At 43.2% G+C, this 16866-nt stretch overlaps 1 protein-coding gene across 1 annotated transcript; it reads left to right on the forward strand.

The window, feature by feature from the left end:
• Positions 1-694: 694 nt before the first annotated feature.
• On the forward strand, positions 695-2169 carry LOC121287872 (hemoglobin subunit beta-like). Its single transcript, XM_041205864.1, has 3 exons — positions 695-856; positions 1097-1289; positions 1789-2169. The coding sequence occupies exons 1-3, from the start codon at positions 765-767 to the stop codon at positions 1915-1917; spliced, it is 414 nt and encodes a 137-aa protein (XP_041061798.1). The 5' UTR covers positions 695-764; the 3' UTR covers positions 1918-2169.
• Positions 2170-16866: the final 14697 nt, after the last annotated feature.

Consider the following 16866-nt stretch of genomic DNA (forward strand, 5'->3'; position numbering starts at 1 on the left):
GTATTGAATCTTTCCCCCAAATATGAATTTCCTATCAGCGTGTTGATATGTTGTAATGTGCAGAACATGTCATTGAGGGCTGAGGCAGTCATAGATATCAATGTTATCACCTGCACAGTGTTATAAATAACCAATGGGATATTTTCCTCTCAAATTCACAATATTACATGAAGCTGATACAGTAAAATTTGTATTGTCCCTGGTTTGTTTTATGGCCCTAGTGGCATCACCTATAGGACACACACAAACTAACACTGCCTTAATGTTAATGACCCATGCTATATATATATCAGAGGATATTTGTAACCAGGTGCCAACAAAGTGTGTTATCATTCCTTTCTGTGATTGTTTGGTAAGTTAGTTAGTGAATCTTGAACAGGGAAAAATGTCATGCATGACTGAGGGGGAAGGTTAAAGGGACAGGCGGGTGGAATAAGGGAGAAGCAAAAGGGCCCATGACTTCTCTCTCTGGCCCTCTTCTTAACATATTATTCAGCAAAATAGTACAACTACTCTTTGCGATGAGTGAACACAAGAGAGGCAGGAAGGACTGAATATTTAACATGTGTTTATCTTAACACTCAAACACATAAGAGTGCTGCCCAGCGATAGAGAAGAGGGTCCCACCTACCAATCAGTCAGCCTATTATATTGGAATTTTGCTTTGGGACATGCCCTATTGCAGACTATAAAAATCAGACAGAAACTGCAGATCAACACAGCCTTTTTGTACGAGGTACTGCGGTGAGATATTAACAGGCAAAATGGTGCACTGGACTCAAGAAGAGAAAGAGGAAATCACCCACACATGGGGCAGTACTGATAAAATCAAAATTATATCCACAGCCCTTGAAAGGTATAGTGTGAATACAGTTTGATTTTAATGTAATTAATTATTCTTTGCACAACGTTGTGGTGATGGGTGTTTATTGCTACGTGATAAGGGAATTAGTATTAAAGGTTTCATTGAAGTTCCAGTCAAACTGATGTAAAGCTTAACTTTTTATTAGTTCAAATGATTCATTAATTCGATTTGAGATTTAAATTCAATCTAGTGTTTGATGTTAATTTGAATTTTTATGCTTTTTCCCTCCAGGATGTTTAAGGTTTATCCCTGGACTTTCCGCTACTTTAAAGACCGACATGGATTTACTGTTCAAGGACATGCAGCTAAAGTGTCTGGTGCTCTGGATACTGCGGTCAGCCATTTGGATGATGTGAAGTCGCACTTTAAAGTGCTCAGCAGCAAGCACGCTGATGAGTTGTATGTGGATGCTGGAAGCTTCCATGTAAGAAACTAATCTTTTTTAAATATATGTTCCACTTTTACTAAAGTTATGCTGTAAATGAAAGCTAATTCCAGAATTAGAGTTGACATGACAATGAAATAAAGTAGACTGAGACTTCCTGAAAGAGGGAAAGTATTGCTTTGGGGTTATCTGGTTTCCACTGAAAAAGAGAGTCTCACTCCCCTTTTGCTGCAAAGTCAGGTGGAGCCATAACTCTGGACATGGAGTGCACAGGTTCACAAAACTTAAATACATCAACTGGTTCCAGGTTGTCCTCACATCTTCTCATTGGCTCGTACAATGTTTTACACAAGATTACAAGCTGATCTTAATGAATATTTGTTTTCACTGTTCCATGTATGCAGAGATTTTTCCTGCAGTGATTAACTTTCCCGTTTAATATTTTCTGAAAAAATCTTTTGGTGCTTTAAATTTTAAATTTAACCCATTAGCACACATTTTTTTTCAAATTAGATAATGGATCTTTGTTTTCTCATAGCTGCTGACTGACTGCATCATTATCGAAATGGCTTTGTCCAAGAAGGACAACTTCACCCCTCACATCCATGCAACCTGGGATAAATTTTTTAAGGTGGTGGTCGATGCTATATCCAAGCAGTACATTTAAATCCAAGATGACATAAACCCTTCAGCTTTGATCAAGCAATGCAATTGATGAAAATGTTCCCTTATCAACACCTATAACAATCTCTGTGCTCTTCTTAAAAATAAATAACAAGTTATGTTCAAATAAAACTGATGCATTCTTGAAACCAATGTTCCTCTTTATATGCTAATTCTGATTCAAATTCCTGAAAATATCTCCATGTATTTTCCTTCAATTGCTGAGAACAACAATAAAGAATCAATATTAACCTGACATTTGTCATGTGTGAAATCTTCACTTAACTTTATTATAAACCATAAATACACATGAGGTAACACGGTGAGATGAAAATTGAGGATCCATTTCTCAGTCAGTTCTGAAATCTCCACCTTTAATTTATTAAATAAAACTATTAATTTTAATCAACATTTCATCAGTTAATTTTCAGAACATCAGAAAGAGTGATGACTCCTTGGAGGAATCCAGTAAGAATCAAACCTCCCATGCACCCTTTGAGATTGGACTGTACACAGGGATGAAAGAAAGTGTCAAAATGCAGCAATCATAGGGGATTCGATAGTGAGGGACATAGACAATACCACTATGCCCCGCCTCGCCATGAGATTGATCAAGGTCGATGATCAGGGTTTTTCTAGGCTTCAGGTTGAAATGTTGAAATAGACAGAAGCATGGTAGGTAGAGCTCAATATGGAGAAGTGTGAATTGCCACATGTGAGGAGAACTAATGTGGAGTGACAGTATGTATTACATGACACAATTCTGAAAAATGTAATTGAGCCAAAAAACCCACACTAAATCCTAAAGGTGACAGAAAAAGTTGATTCGGCAGTTAAAAACAGCTTACAGGTTACTCAGCTTTATAAAGAGGGGAATATTATATAAAGCGAACTCGATCATGCTAAAACTTCATAGATCATTGGTCAGGCCTCAGCTGGAATGCTGTGGGCATTTGTGGGCAACAAACTTTCCTGAATTCAAGGGCAGAGTTCTTCCCACATCGGGCAAGCGTCCCGACGTCATCGCGCACTCTCGCGATATTTCACTCGGTTGGCACGTGTAAGAGGCGGTAGCACACCCGCCAGCAATTAAGAGGCCTAGTAAGGTCCTTAATTAATTAATAGAATAAAAGTTTTCACTGCCCATCCAACTGTTTGGTTGCCTGGCAGGCAATTAGGTCAAGCGGCCTTTACATTTTTTGTGAAACCTCATCTAGGGTCAGGATGTTTTGACCAGTGATTTAAAGAAATATATAAACTGTTAAAACTAATTTTTATCAAGTGCTTGCTCATGTGACAGAGTCATGTTTTCCTTGGCCAGGATTTTCCTGTTGGCGAGCAGGGGGCAGGACCCGCTTGCCGACGTGTAAAATGATGCAGGATGACATTGGGTGGAACCCTCGATGTCACCCCACCCCATTTAAATTTTCAGGAAGGTGGGGGCTCAGCAAAATCAGCTGCGCACCCGCCTATCTGTCAATGGCCAATCGAGGCCATTGACAGAATCATTTAAGTAATTAATGGACCTGCCCGTCCAACTTTAAGGTTGGAGCCCCGGCGCAAATTAGAAAAACATGAAACCTCATCCACCAGCGGGATGAGATTTCATGTAGGTTTTGTAAAAATTTAATTAAAGTTTTTAAAAAAGTGATGGACGTGTCCCAACTCATGTGACAGTGTCACATGAGGAGACATGTCCGGGAAATGTTTTTTCTATTTTTAATAATTTTAATAATTTTAATAATTCTATTTTAATAATTAATAATTTTTAATAACTAGGGCCAATCTCCCTGAGGCAGCACTTAGCCTCAGGGAGATGAATGCGCTCTTTCATGCGCATGCGTGAAAGAGAGCACTCTTGGGTTTAAGGCTTCCCCCTGCCTGCACAGGGAACACATAGCACTTCCGTATGGACATCACGCTGGGTGGGCCTTAATTGGCCCACCTACATAAAATGGCGGCATGTCCCCGATTGGGGGCGTCGATCGGAGGCGCGCCCCTGTGCGCCCATACTTCAACAGCCCCCCCGATGGGGGGAAGATCCTGCCCCTTAATTTTTAATTCTTCATTTCTAATGTTTAAACTTTCATTTCCCTGAGATAACTCTGTGCCTTCAGGGACCTTTCACCGAGCGTAACCCTGTGCTTACACAAACTTCAGAGCTTGTGCTCCTCCTGCTCCCACCCCCAGCAGCGCTAAGGCTCCCGGTACGCATTTCATGCTGGCTGGCCTTTAATTGTCCAGTCAGCGTGAAATCGTGGTTGGGTCCCGTCAGTTTCGCAGCCTCTCCCGGGTGCACTGCACCTGCCCGACAAGGTAGAAATCCGCCCCAACAATTTTAGATCAAAACTTCTGCCCCCAATTTGTTTCATTTCTCATTGCTAGCTTTGATTTTCTTCTCTGTTGTTTCTCTCTTTCTTTCCCCCACTTTGTCTTGCTTTTGGCAGCAGCCGTTTACTGTTCTACCATTGACATCTTCCCCAGACACATCTTTTGTTTCTTTACTTGTCCCATTGACATTCTCTTTGGCCTGGCATCATGAATCCATTAGTCATTTAATCTATCCCGTCTTCCAGCCTATCACAGAATTTTCCTTTTGTTCATTTTTCCCCCTCCCCCTTCGTTTGCTTAAAACCTGTTATGTTTCTAATTTTTCCCACTTCCGATGAAAGAATATTGACCTGAAATACTAATTTGGTTTCTCTGTCCACGGCTACTACCAAACCTGTTAATTTAATAAAGTACGTGGGGTCTTAGACTTCATAAATATAGACATAGAATACAAAAGTGGCAAAGTTAGGCTAAAGCTATATAAAGCCCCATCAGGAGCATTGCGTCCATTTCTGGGCACCACATTTAATGAAGGACATGAAGGTTTTGGAGAAAGTGCTGAAGAGATTTCCTTGAATGGTTGCAGTGTTGAGGGATTACAGTTACATGGAGAGACCGGAGATTATGTGTTTGTTCCTCCTTGAGTAGAGAAGGCCAAGGAGAAGTTTGATAAAGGTGTTAAAAGTCATAAAGAGTTTAGACAGACTAACTAAAGGGATATTATTTCCAATAGCTAAAGGATGGATAACCAAAGGGCACAGTTTTAAGGTGATTGCCAAAAAAAAACAGATAACATAAGGACAAACATTTTTCTCCAATGAGTGGCCAAGATTTTGTATAGACTGCCTGATAGAATAGTGGACAGAGGTTCAACAGAAGCCTTCAAAAGGGAGTTGAATAAACATTTGAAGGAGAAAATATTGCAAAGCCATGGGAAAGCAGGAGAGTGGGACTAAATGGGTTCCTTGTCAAAAGAGCAGGCAAAAACTCAATGGCTAAATGGCCTCCTTCATTTCCTGCACTGAATATGAGGCACCTGAACTTCCGGTCGGCGAGCGGGGGTGGGGCCCGCTTGCCGACGTGTAAAATGACACGGGATGACGTAGGGGGAACTGCTGGTGTCACCTCATGTCATTTCCATATTCAGGTCGGTCGGATGCGCGCCCGTCGACCTGTCAACAGCCTATTAAGGCCATTAGAAAACCAATTCAGCTCATTAATGGACCTGCCCGTCCAACCTTTATGTTGACGGGCAGGCCAGGAGCCCAGGCAGGGGCTTGTGAAAAAACATGAAACCTCATCCACTGACGGGATGAGGTTTCATGAGGGTATTTAAATTTTAATGAAAGGTTTAAATAAAAGTTATGGACATGACCCAACTCATGTGACGGTGTCACATGAGGGGAAATGGCTGGGAAAATTTTTAAACTCCTTTATTAAACATTGAAAATCTGATCCGATCTGCCTGAGGGAGATATCAGGGAGATATGTACGGTCTTGCATGCAGATGTGCGAAAGAGCGAATTCTCGGCTGAGGGAATCCCCCCACACCGCCCGCACAGGGACCGCATAGCGCTTTCTGGTGGGCGGTCCTTATTTGGCTGTAAACCCGCCCGCTCCTGCTCTTCCCCCCAAAATGTTGCCCATGATTCCATGATGGAGGTCAGGAGAATTTTGTTCATGCAGAGGGCTATTGGAATCTGAAATGTTCTCCCTAAAAAGGTGGTGGATGCTGATTCCATAAATAACATTAAAAGGATGTTTGAGAGATCCTTAAGGATAAGGGAATTACAAGGTTACAGACAAAAGTTAAGCTCTTCAAAGAGCCAGCACAGACATGATGGGTTGAATGCCCTCCTTCTGTGCTGTGAGTTTCTATAATTCATTCATTGAAGATTGCAGACAATGAACAGTCTAGGCCTAGCCTTGTTTTTGTGTTCATGCAACATGTTACACTGATATTCAAATACCCTGGTAGTGAAGTTAGAAAATTACTAACATTTCTTTTTGGCACACTGTGTAATATCATCAAATGTGACTTTGTGTTTGCATCACGTATAGTATAACTGCTATTCATATCATTTGAATTTTAAGGACTGGATTTTCCTCAGGGTGATGGGTGTTCCAGTTGGGCAGACTTTCCACACACTACTCCTAGAACACCACATGCTCTTGGACCAAGATTCATCACCTGCCTTTGTGGGGTGGGTGTACTCCCAGTGGGTTTTCTGGAGGCAAGAGCAAACTGGCAGTACCACCAGGTCCCCAGGGATATTGAAGGGGCAGAAAATGCCCAAAAAAAGCAGCAGCCTTGGAAAACCTGGCATTGAAAGGAGTGCATGGATTCCAGACTATGCCCGAATGAGGAGTTGGGAATTTGGTTCAGGTGGGAATTCGGTGCAGAGGGGGTAAGAGGTGCTCCTTTTTCTACTTTTCTTCAGCCTCAAGTGGTTAGTGAGTTTCCTTTCATGTCTCCAAGCTGGATGAGTTTCTAGTACTTCAGTTGTGTAAATTATTAATTAATTGACTAATTAAATAAAGAAAGTTGGACAGAAATGTCTGCGCTGGTGGTGTGCCATGACTACAGCATATGGGAGTCTGTGGAATGCACTGTGATCCCGGGCAACCATATCTGCAGAAAGTGCCTGCAGCTTAGGCAACCTCGGCTTCGAGTTACTGAGCTGGAGTCTGAGTTGCGGACATTGTGGGGAATCTGGGAAGGGGAGAGTTGTGTGGACACATCCTAGGGTGCATTTGCATCCCTTTGGAGTTTATCAGTGGTCAGGTGCAGAAGGATGTGACCACAAGTCAGACAGGTATGGAGACTCATAAGATAGTGATGGAGGAGTCTTAGCCCCTAACCTTGTTCAACAGGTATGAGGTGCTTGTTACCTGTGTGGATGAAGAGAAGGCTGCAAGGTGGATGAGCAGACTGACTATGACACCATGGTGAAGGATGCCATTCAAGTGGGGAGAGTGAAGAGGAATGTGGTAGTGATAGGAGACAGCCGTAGTCAGAGCGATAGATACTGTCCCCTACAGTCGAAGACTTGAGTTCAGAAGGTTGTGTTGCCTGCCCGGTGCCAGGCTTCAGGATATCTGCTCAGGGCTGCAGAGGAATTTGCAGTGGGGTGGGGGGAGGATACAGTGGTTATGGTCAATGTAGGTACCAATGACATAGGATGAGGAAGGGGGTTCTGCAAGGATCATATGAGGAGTTAGGCACTAAATTAAAAAACAGAACCTCAAAGGTAATAATCTCTGAATTATTGCCTGAGTCACATGCAAATGGGAAAAGGGTAAACCAGATCAAAGAGATGAATGTATGGCTCAAAATTGGTGTGGGAGAAATGAATTTTAATTCAAGGGGCACTGGAACTAGTACTGGTGAAAGTGGGAAGATTACCTTTGGGATGGTCTACATATGAACCATGCTGGGGGCAATGTTCTAGCGAGTCATATAGCTAGGGAAGTAGAGAGGGCTTTGAACTAACTAAAGGGGGTAGGGAGCATATTAAGGGAACATTGAGTAAATTAAAGGGAAATGACAAGACAATACATCAAGGTAGCAATAAAGAGAATGATAATCAGAGTATGACAGGAAGATGGATAGTGATTGCAAACTTAAGAGTGAGCCAGCAGATAGGGCCAGAAGTTACAAAACAGAAAAAAAAATTGAATGAGGGGCTCTATGTCTGAATGCCCACAGCATTCACAATAAAACAAATGAATTGTCAGCTCAAATAGAAATCCAAATGTATAAACTGATAGCCATTACAGAGACATGGCTACAAGAAAACCAAAGTTGAGTGCTGAATGTCCGAGGGTACTTGACATTCAAGGAAGGACAGGAATCTAGGAAAAGGTGGTGGGGTAGCACCAGAAACAGATATTTAAGAGGGCATTTGTACTGTAGTGAGAGATGACCTTAGTGCTAAAGACCAAGATGTAGAATCAGATTGGGTGGAACTAAGAAACAACAAAGGGCAGAAAACATTGGTGGGAATTGTTTACAAGCCACCAAACAGCAGCGGTAATGTAAATCAGAGTATAACTTAGGAAAATACAGGTGTGTGTAACAAGGGTGATACAGTAATCATGAGAGATTTTAATCTATATATAGACTGGGTAAACCTAATAAGTAATAATATTGTGGAGGATAAAATCTTGGCAAGATGGTTTTCTAGAGCAGCATGTTGAGGAACACTCTAGGGAGCGGGCTATTTTAGATTGAGTATTGTGCAATGCAAAAGGGCTAATTAATAATCTTGTTGTAAAGGAGCTTTTGGGAAGAGTGATCAATATATGATAGAATTTTTACATTAAATTTGAAAGCGATGTAGTTTAACCGGAAGGTCTTAAATATACACAAAGGAAATTATGGAGGTATGAGGGGCAAATTGGCTGTGGTAGATTGGGAAATTATGGGCAGAACTTTCTGTGCCCGCAGGCATTGGGTGTGAGTGGACAGTCTAGTGAGAAGGCCAAAAGTCAATTTCATGTCATCATGAAACCAATTTGGGATCATCTGCCTACTCAAACTGTTGATGGTGGGTGGCCTCTCCCACCATTGGACATCATGAACCTCATTGCAATATATCTGCATATCATTATAAGACCAGTCTGTCTGACTTATCCCCCCATGTTGGACTGTCCGCCCCATGAGGCTGACATTTTTAAAAACAGCACATAAGTGACAGCTTGGGATAATACAGTGTGAGAAGCCGTCATTGTGGCCAAGGATAAAATGTAATTTTTCCCACCCGCTACCGCACTTAGTACAAATTGGGGACTATTCCGTCCTATGTTAAAATATATGACAGTAGACAGGCAATGGATAACATTTAAACAACAAATATATAGTTTACAACAAAGATACATTCCTTTAATGCACAAAAACCCAGCAAGGAAAGTGTTCCAATGATGGTTAATGAAAGAAATAAAGGATTATATTAGATCAAAGGAAGGGGCGTATAAAGTTGCCAAAAAAAGTTAATCCTGAATATTGGGAGCATTTTAGAATTCTGCAAAGGAGGACCAAGAGAAAGAATAAGAAAGAGAAAATAGAATATGAGAGTAAACTAGCAAGAAACATGAAAATGGACTGTAAAAATTTCTATATGTATTGAAAAAGGAAAAGCTTAGCAAAAACTAATGTGGGTCCATTACAAGTGAAGTCAGGAGAATTTATAATGGGAATAAGGAAATGGCAGAGAAACTAAACAAATGCTTTGTGTCTGTGTTCATGGATGAAAATGATAAAAAAAAAAACCTCCCAGAAATAATGGATAACCAAGGGGCTTGTGCAAACGAGGAACTGCAAGATATTATTAGTAAAAAAAAGTACCAGAGGAATTAATGGCACTTAAAGTGGGTAAACCCCCAGGAGCTGATGCTCTCCATCCTGGGGTACTGAAAGAGGCGGCTTTAGAGAATCTGGAGGTACTGGTGGTCATCTTTTAAACTTCCACAGACTCTGGAGTCGTTCCTGTAGATTGGAAGGTGGCAAATGTAACCCCACTATTTAAGACAGGAGGGAGAGAGAAAATTGGGAACTAGGGAGGCCTGTTAGCCTGACATCAGTCATAGGGAAAATGCTAGGGTGGAATTTTCCCATCCTGCCTGTGATGCGTGTTGTGGCAGGTGTTGTGGTGGGCGGGAGTGGAGAATCCAGCGGCAGGAAAAAAATTGGGAATCCACTGGCGTAAAAACAGCTTGCAATTCTCCCGATGTGGGTTTATGGTGGGCCAGTTATCCTGCCAACCAGCGGCGTAAACACCATTTGCATTCATTAACCTCTCATGAATGCTCATTAAAACAGCTGCTCACTAGCATCTTGTCACACCTTACAATCTTGCCAGCAGAAAATTACATCGGCCTCAAACCCATTTCAGAAGGGTTGGCATGCACAAGTTGGACCTCAGTTCGCTGGTAACATCGAGGTGAGTGGAGTATCCATAGCTTACCTGCCACAGTGCTACGCCAGTCTTGATGTGATGTATGTCACACTGCTGGGGCCGTGGAGTTGGTTTGCTCCTGCTTTTTGCCTACATTGTCCCAAGGAACACAACTGTGCTGTGGCACTCATGCAGACTTCCACTCTCAGAGTTTAGCTCTTCAACCGGGGGTGGGCTGTGAGGCGAGGGTGGGGTTGGTGAACACAATGTGAGTATTATAGCGTTGATTTTCCAGACAACTTTTCTTAGTGGACACATTTAACTTTATTTGCAAGACAGCAGCAGAAACTACATGCGTGCATCCAACTCTATAACCTCTTCCCCTTAGAGGTTCCCCGCACTGCTAACTCATTGGTTTACACAGATCATTTCTCCTTACAACACAGGATTATTCTTAAAGGTACAGTCCTATGTTTATCAGAACTATAATGAATACATTCCTCCCACTTTAACATTTCTGTACATTTTGTATTTACGAGGACATTTATCTCATGACATTGCAATATTTACACGGGTCATGAAATTACAAGTTCAGTCTTTCAGGTGGTTTTCTGATCCATGTGGAACATCACAGCTCCACAATTTCAGATTCTTTTGCAGGAAACACATTCTCTGGAACCACATTAACATCATGTACCTCATTAGGCACAGGCAATTCAGTGTCTTCCACTCTGACAGAGACATCAGACATGTCTATCATTGGTTGAGCAACTTCAACAGGAACCACAGGTTCAGTAATAGTTACAGGTGGGACATCATTTTGTTGGGGATCTCCCTTTTTCTTAAATGATCCACATGCTTATGGGTGATCCGGCCCTTCACTTCCACGTGGTACAACAATGGCCCAGTCACAGAGCTTACTTTACCAGGTAACGACTTCAGTCCTCCAACAAAATTCTTTACATATACTGCTTCTCCAACAGTAAATTGTCACTCACAACTATGCAAATCATGAGTCTCACTTGGTTCCCTTGACTTTTTGACTTTTCTCCACCTTCCCCTCCAAATTGGGAAGTATCAGGCTCAGTCTTGTTCAAAGGCAGTGCCTCATCAGTAATTCTGCATCCATGAGTTAATTGCCGCACGATTCCTAGCCTCTGACCTGCTTTTGTAGTCATGGTATTTCCAAGGCTAGTCCAGTTCAGTTTCTGGTCAATGGTAACCCTCGGGATGTTGATAGTTTGGGATTCAATGATGGTAATGCCATTGAATGTCAAGGGGCGATGGTTGGATTATCTCTTGTTGGAGATGGTCATTGCCTGGCACTTATGTGGTGAGAATGTTACTTGCCACTTGTCAGCCCAAGCCTGGATATTGTCCAGGCCTTGCTGAATTTGGACATGGACTGCTTCAGTATCTGAGGAGTAGCGAATGGTGCTGAACATTGTGCAATCATTAGCGAATATCCTCGCTTCTGACCTTATGAAGGAAGGAAGGAAGCAGCTGACGATGGTTGGGCTGAGGACACTACCCTGAGGAACTCCTGCAGTGATTTGGGAAGCATCAGGCTTAGTCTTGTTTGAAGATGGCGCCTCATCAGTAATTCTGTATCTTCTTCCTGCGTGTCTTCTTCCTTTTACTACAGAATTTAGTCTCAGTCTTGTTTTTGATTTCACTGTCGGCCAAACTTCTCTCAGATGCAATCTCAACTTGTTTTAGTTCAATAGTTGAGCTACCCATGACTTCATTATCTTCTCACATCTTGGAAAGTTCTACGATTTTTGCTTTCAAAGTCTCTCTAGCTTCATTTAGCTGATTCTTCAGCTCTTCTGTCTCCTACTTGTATCTGTTGGCTTCCTCCTGGAACCTTGAACATTGCTGTGTCTCCTCTGCCAACTGGTTCTTCAGTTTGTTCAGAGAGATGTTAATTTCTTTCTGTTTCTCTTCATAATTTTCCAGAGGCACAAACTTTGACCTGAGGGAGCCTTGTAGCGTGTGAAGGTCTTTCAACAGGTTTTCCTTTCCTTTGCAAAGCTCACTTGCTTCATCTTGAACTCTGTCATTGAGCAGAGCCTCCTTGAGTTTTTTCTGCTGTTCTTCCAGGTTCTCACCTTTGGCAGCCTTCATTTCTGCAGGTTGCTGAATGGCTACACATTCCTTTTTCATCCAGTTGCGGTCCTTGGACTCTCCAGGTTCTTTCTGAAGTACCTTGCCTTGTTCCTTTTTAAATTCAGGGACTCTTCCTGCTTCCTTTTGAAATCTCACTGGCCAAACAAGGTTAATATGCCTCAACCAATTTTGACCTAGAAGGCTTGGTCTTCTACCTTCTAATACTGGTAGTTGTGCTCTTTGGTGTGTATAATTAACTTTTACTCTGGTGATACTTTTTACGCGGATTTTTTTGCCTGTGTACATTTTCAACTTAGTAAATGTTTGTTCCAAATGTAATTGTTGATTACCTGTATTTAAGTATCTGAAAGTGTGTTCTCCTATTACAGTGGTAGGAACACTCGTGTCTACTTCCATTTTTTATAGTTTACCATTCACTTGCACTGTGACAATAATTGGCTCTGTCTTCCCAATTTTCATGTTGAATAATTAATAAACGTCAGAATTGGTTGTCTCTGGATCTTCTACACTAAGCTGTTTCCTTTCAAGTTTTGGTTAGCGGGAACTGTTTCCCGCTCCATGGCGGAGTCCCGACTTTTCGCACCACCTGCTTGTTCCAGCCCAGCTCGGAGAACAGCACCATTTTGCATCACTTGAATTGCTTGTGAAACTCTTATAGCAGTTTCCATTGCAAGTGTCATTTCTAATGCTTTCTTAAAAGCAAGATTCACTTCAGCCAGCTGAATAGCATCTTCCTGCATGCCGCATACCAAACAATACCTGAGCATATCATTCAGGGTTTCACCAAAATCACAATATTCCTTCAGTCATTTTAATTTCTCCACGTAGGTAGCACTTGTCTCCCCTCATGATTTGAATCTTGGGTTGAAAATGTCCCTTAATGAGGTCTATTAATTCACTGAAAGTCTTTGAATCTGGGGCAGTGAGGGCCATCAAGCTTTGAATTGAACTGTAGGTCTTGCTCCCATAAATATTCAGGAGGATCTCCTCTCTTCCTCCCCCGTGATTTCATTGGCCTGAAAGTAGAATGCAAGGCATTCAATATATTGAGACCAGTTACCTGCAGCTGGTTCAAAGGGATGGATTCTGCCAAACTTTGGCATCTCAGATGAGTATATCTCCCTTTCTTTTTAATGAACTTAGATGCTCACAATCGCTGGGCACAGCACCGTATCTGATTTAGCCTTGTTGCCAGTTTGTTATGGAGTTGATTTTCCAGACAACTTTTCTTAGTGGGCGCATTTAACTTTATTTACAAGACAGCAGCAGCAACTTCATGCATGCATCCAACTCTATAACTAAAGAAAGACTCTTCCCCTTAGAGGTTCCCCGTGCTGCTAACTCATTGGTTTATACAGATCATGTGTCCTTAGAACACAGGATTATTCTTAAAGCTACAGTCCTACATTTATCAGAACGATAATTACTATAGTTGGCAATGGGGAAGGAAGGCTGTAAAGAGTCCCGAGGGGGAAGGGCGAACATGAGGGGGCCTTTCTGGGGTCGCCCTCTGACCTCTTGTTGCCACAGGGGTGAACAGGAGTCTGCATAGACTGAAAGGAGGAACACCTCCTCGCACTGAAAGCCATTGAAAGCCAATGGATTCATTAGCACTGTTAAAGGGCTGCTCAGAGCTCAATGGCTTCACATCACAGTCGCTGCATCTCAAGAGTAACACATAGGCCAGAAATTTCTCCCTGTTAGGGGAGATTCTCCCTGTGTGGGGGCAGGCAGGGGCGGTCACGAATCCGATCGGTGAGCCCGATTGGGCCTCAGGGAGATTTGCTGAAGTTATGGAAAATTGAATGAAGGTGGGAAAGAAATTTAAGGACATGTCCCCTCATGTGAAACTGTCACATGAGCTGGGACATGTCCATTATTTATTTCAAAAATTTTTATTTAAATAATAAACCCTTCATGAAACTTCATCCCGCCTGTGGATGAGGTTTCATGAAAAATGCAAAGGCTACCTGGGCTCTTCGCCTGCCACCATTGGATGGGCAGCTCAGTTAATTACTTTTTAACAGGCCTTAATAGGCCTTTGATAGTTAGGCAGACATGCGGCCAATTCGGCTGCGTGTCCACTGAACTGAATATCTGAATGACGTGCGGTGATGTCGGGACGCCCGCCCAACGTCACCGCGCATCATTTTACACGTCAGCGAGTGGGTCCCGCCCCCTCGCTCACCAACAGGAAAATGCTGCCCATAGTAATGTAGAATTTGGGAATGCAGACAATAGCAAAGGAGGTACAGCTGTAAAATATATGGCATCCCATCAATGAAGGCCTGTCACATGTTTACCAGATTTTGCACTCCTAATGAACCAAAGCCCACAGCAGACACATGGGAACACTACCACCTGGAAGTTGCCCTCCAAGTCACTCACCATTCTGACTTGGAAGTATATCGCCGTTCTTTCAATGTCGCTGGGTCAAAATCCTGCATCTCCCTGCTTAACAGCACTGTGGGTGTTTCGACACCACAGGGATGGTAGCAGTTCAAGAAGCCAGCTCACCACCACCTTCACAGGGGAAATTAGGCTTGGGCAATAAATCCTGGCCTGGCCAGTGACACCCACATTCCAAAAATGGAGTTAGAGGGCATCCCCTGCCAGTGATTTTGAAGGTAACTGCAGCTCTCAATTTCTTGGCCTCTGGTTCTTTCCACTGAGGACCTATGCAGCATTGCTCAGTCCACAACACAATGATGCATAAAGGAGCTCACAGATGCCCTTTACAGGAAGGCCCATCATTATGTCAGATTCGCTCTGGATGATGATAGCCAGGCTGCGAGATTCACCGGCATCACCGCCATCTCAGGCTTCCCAAGAGTGCAGGGGGCAATAGACTGCACCCATGTGGCTATACAGTCTCCATGGCAGCAGGCCCTAACGTTTATAAACAGCATGGGCTACTATTCCATCAATGTACAACTGATGTGTGATCACTGGAAGCACATACTACATGTTTGTGCATGGTATCCTGGGAGTTACCATGACTCCTACATCCTGAGTCACTCCTAGGTGCCTGAAATATTGAGGGGCCATTACTTCTGCAGGGATGGCTTCTTGAGGATAAGGGGCACTCACTGAAACGCTGGCTGGTGACACCGGTGCGTTGCCCTCAGATTTGTTCCGAGGGGAGGTACAACGCTACTCACAGCTTCACATCCTCCCTTATAGAGCACACCATTGGGCTTCTGAAGATGCGTTTCAGATGCTTGGGCCACTCAGGTGGCTCACTACAATACACTCCCGAGAGGGTTTCCCGCATCATCACAGTGTGTTGCACCCTTCACAATCGGGCAATGCAAAGAGGTGACCCCCTGCCAGAGGATGAACTGAAGGAGGATGAGAGCTCATCAGAGGATGAAGATCCAGAGGCCCAGGAGCCTCAGGAGGCTGCTGAGTGTCAGTATGAGCACAATCACACATGCAGGAAGGAAGACATGGGAGACGTGCCTGTGATACATTAATCACTGACAGGTTCCAGGAAATGTAAAGTTAATTAAGGGAATATGGCCACATCTCTCCAGCTCTCAATGCCATTTACTTTCATCTCAGGGGATGTCCACTTGCAGCGAGAACGAGTCCCACATTCACACTTGTGCATTCTGACCTCATGAATGGCCAGTCCATGATCTTTGCTTTGGTCGGTGGGGCCCTGTGAGTGAGCTCACTCTGGGAACTGAGAGTCCACTTAGGAACAAGAGCGATGCGAAAGGAGACTTGGAGCCTTCACCGCCATCTAATGATGCAAACACTGCTGTGACTGAGATGTGCACATGCCTAGGGATATCCTCCTCCTGTACATGTCTTTTCTTCTGCCACTACCACTGAGGAGACACAAATGCCGCTAGATTATCAACGCTGATGAGCTGCCCTTACTCAATGGTTTTCTTTGATGAAGAAGCATTAGAAACACTTACATCAGACACTTCACTAAGAAGCACACGGCCAGAGAGGGGCGACTTCATCCTGAGTGAGACAGAGATCGAGTGAGTATATTTGGGAATTTGGTTCAACATGCAAATTCAGTACATGGGTGGGGAAAGAGGTGCTTTAGGTAAGGTTTACTGCAAGAAGTAAAGTGTACTGAGTGGGGAGTTCGATGAGGGATGGGGATGAGGTGATTTTTTTTCTTCTACTCATTTTCAGCCTCTAGTATTTGATTTCCACTTTGGTGCAGCAGAAGGAGCAGGTAAACCAGGATCTGGTGTTATTAATTTTATCAGTATTGTAAGCACTGTATTGTTTTATCAGTATGGCGAAGTTTACTGGCATTGCCAAAACCTATTGGGCGGTGTGGGCTTTATTAATTATAATAAATTAATTAGCAGTCATTAATTAATTAACACATATTGGAGATGGCCAGGCAGATGATGTGCTGCGATTGCAGGATGTGGGAGCTTCTGGGTAATGGTGTAGTCCAGGGCAAACACATCTGCAGTAAGTGTTTGCGGCTGCAGGAACTTCGGCTCCAAGTTATTGAGGTGGAGGCCGAGCTGCAGACACTGCAGCATATCAGGGAGGGGGAAAGTTACCTGGACACTTTATTCCAGGAGGCAGTCACACCCCTTAGGATAGAGTCTTCT

The sequence above is a fragment of the Carcharodon carcharias genome, chromosome 15 (assembly GCF_017639515.1).
Source record: "Carcharodon carcharias isolate sCarCar2 chromosome 15, sCarCar2.pri, whole genome shotgun sequence".
NCBI lineage: Eukaryota > Metazoa > Chordata > Chondrichthyes > Lamniformes > Lamnidae > Carcharodon > Carcharodon carcharias.

Bases quoted from the DNA above. Each gene is read 5' to 3' on its own strand.
- LOC121287872 (XM_041205864.1), top strand. From the start codon at position 765: ATGGTGCACTGGACTCAAGAAGAGAAAGAGGAAATCACCCACACATGG. The intron at 857-1,096 runs GTATAGTGTGAA...TTTTCCCTCCAG, and splicing joins ATATCCACAGCCCTTGAAAG to GATGTTTAAGGTTTATCCCT. The intron at 1,290-1,788 runs GTAAGAAACTAA...GTTTTCTCATAG, and splicing joins TGGATGCTGGAAGCTTCCAT to CTGCTGACTGACTGCATCAT.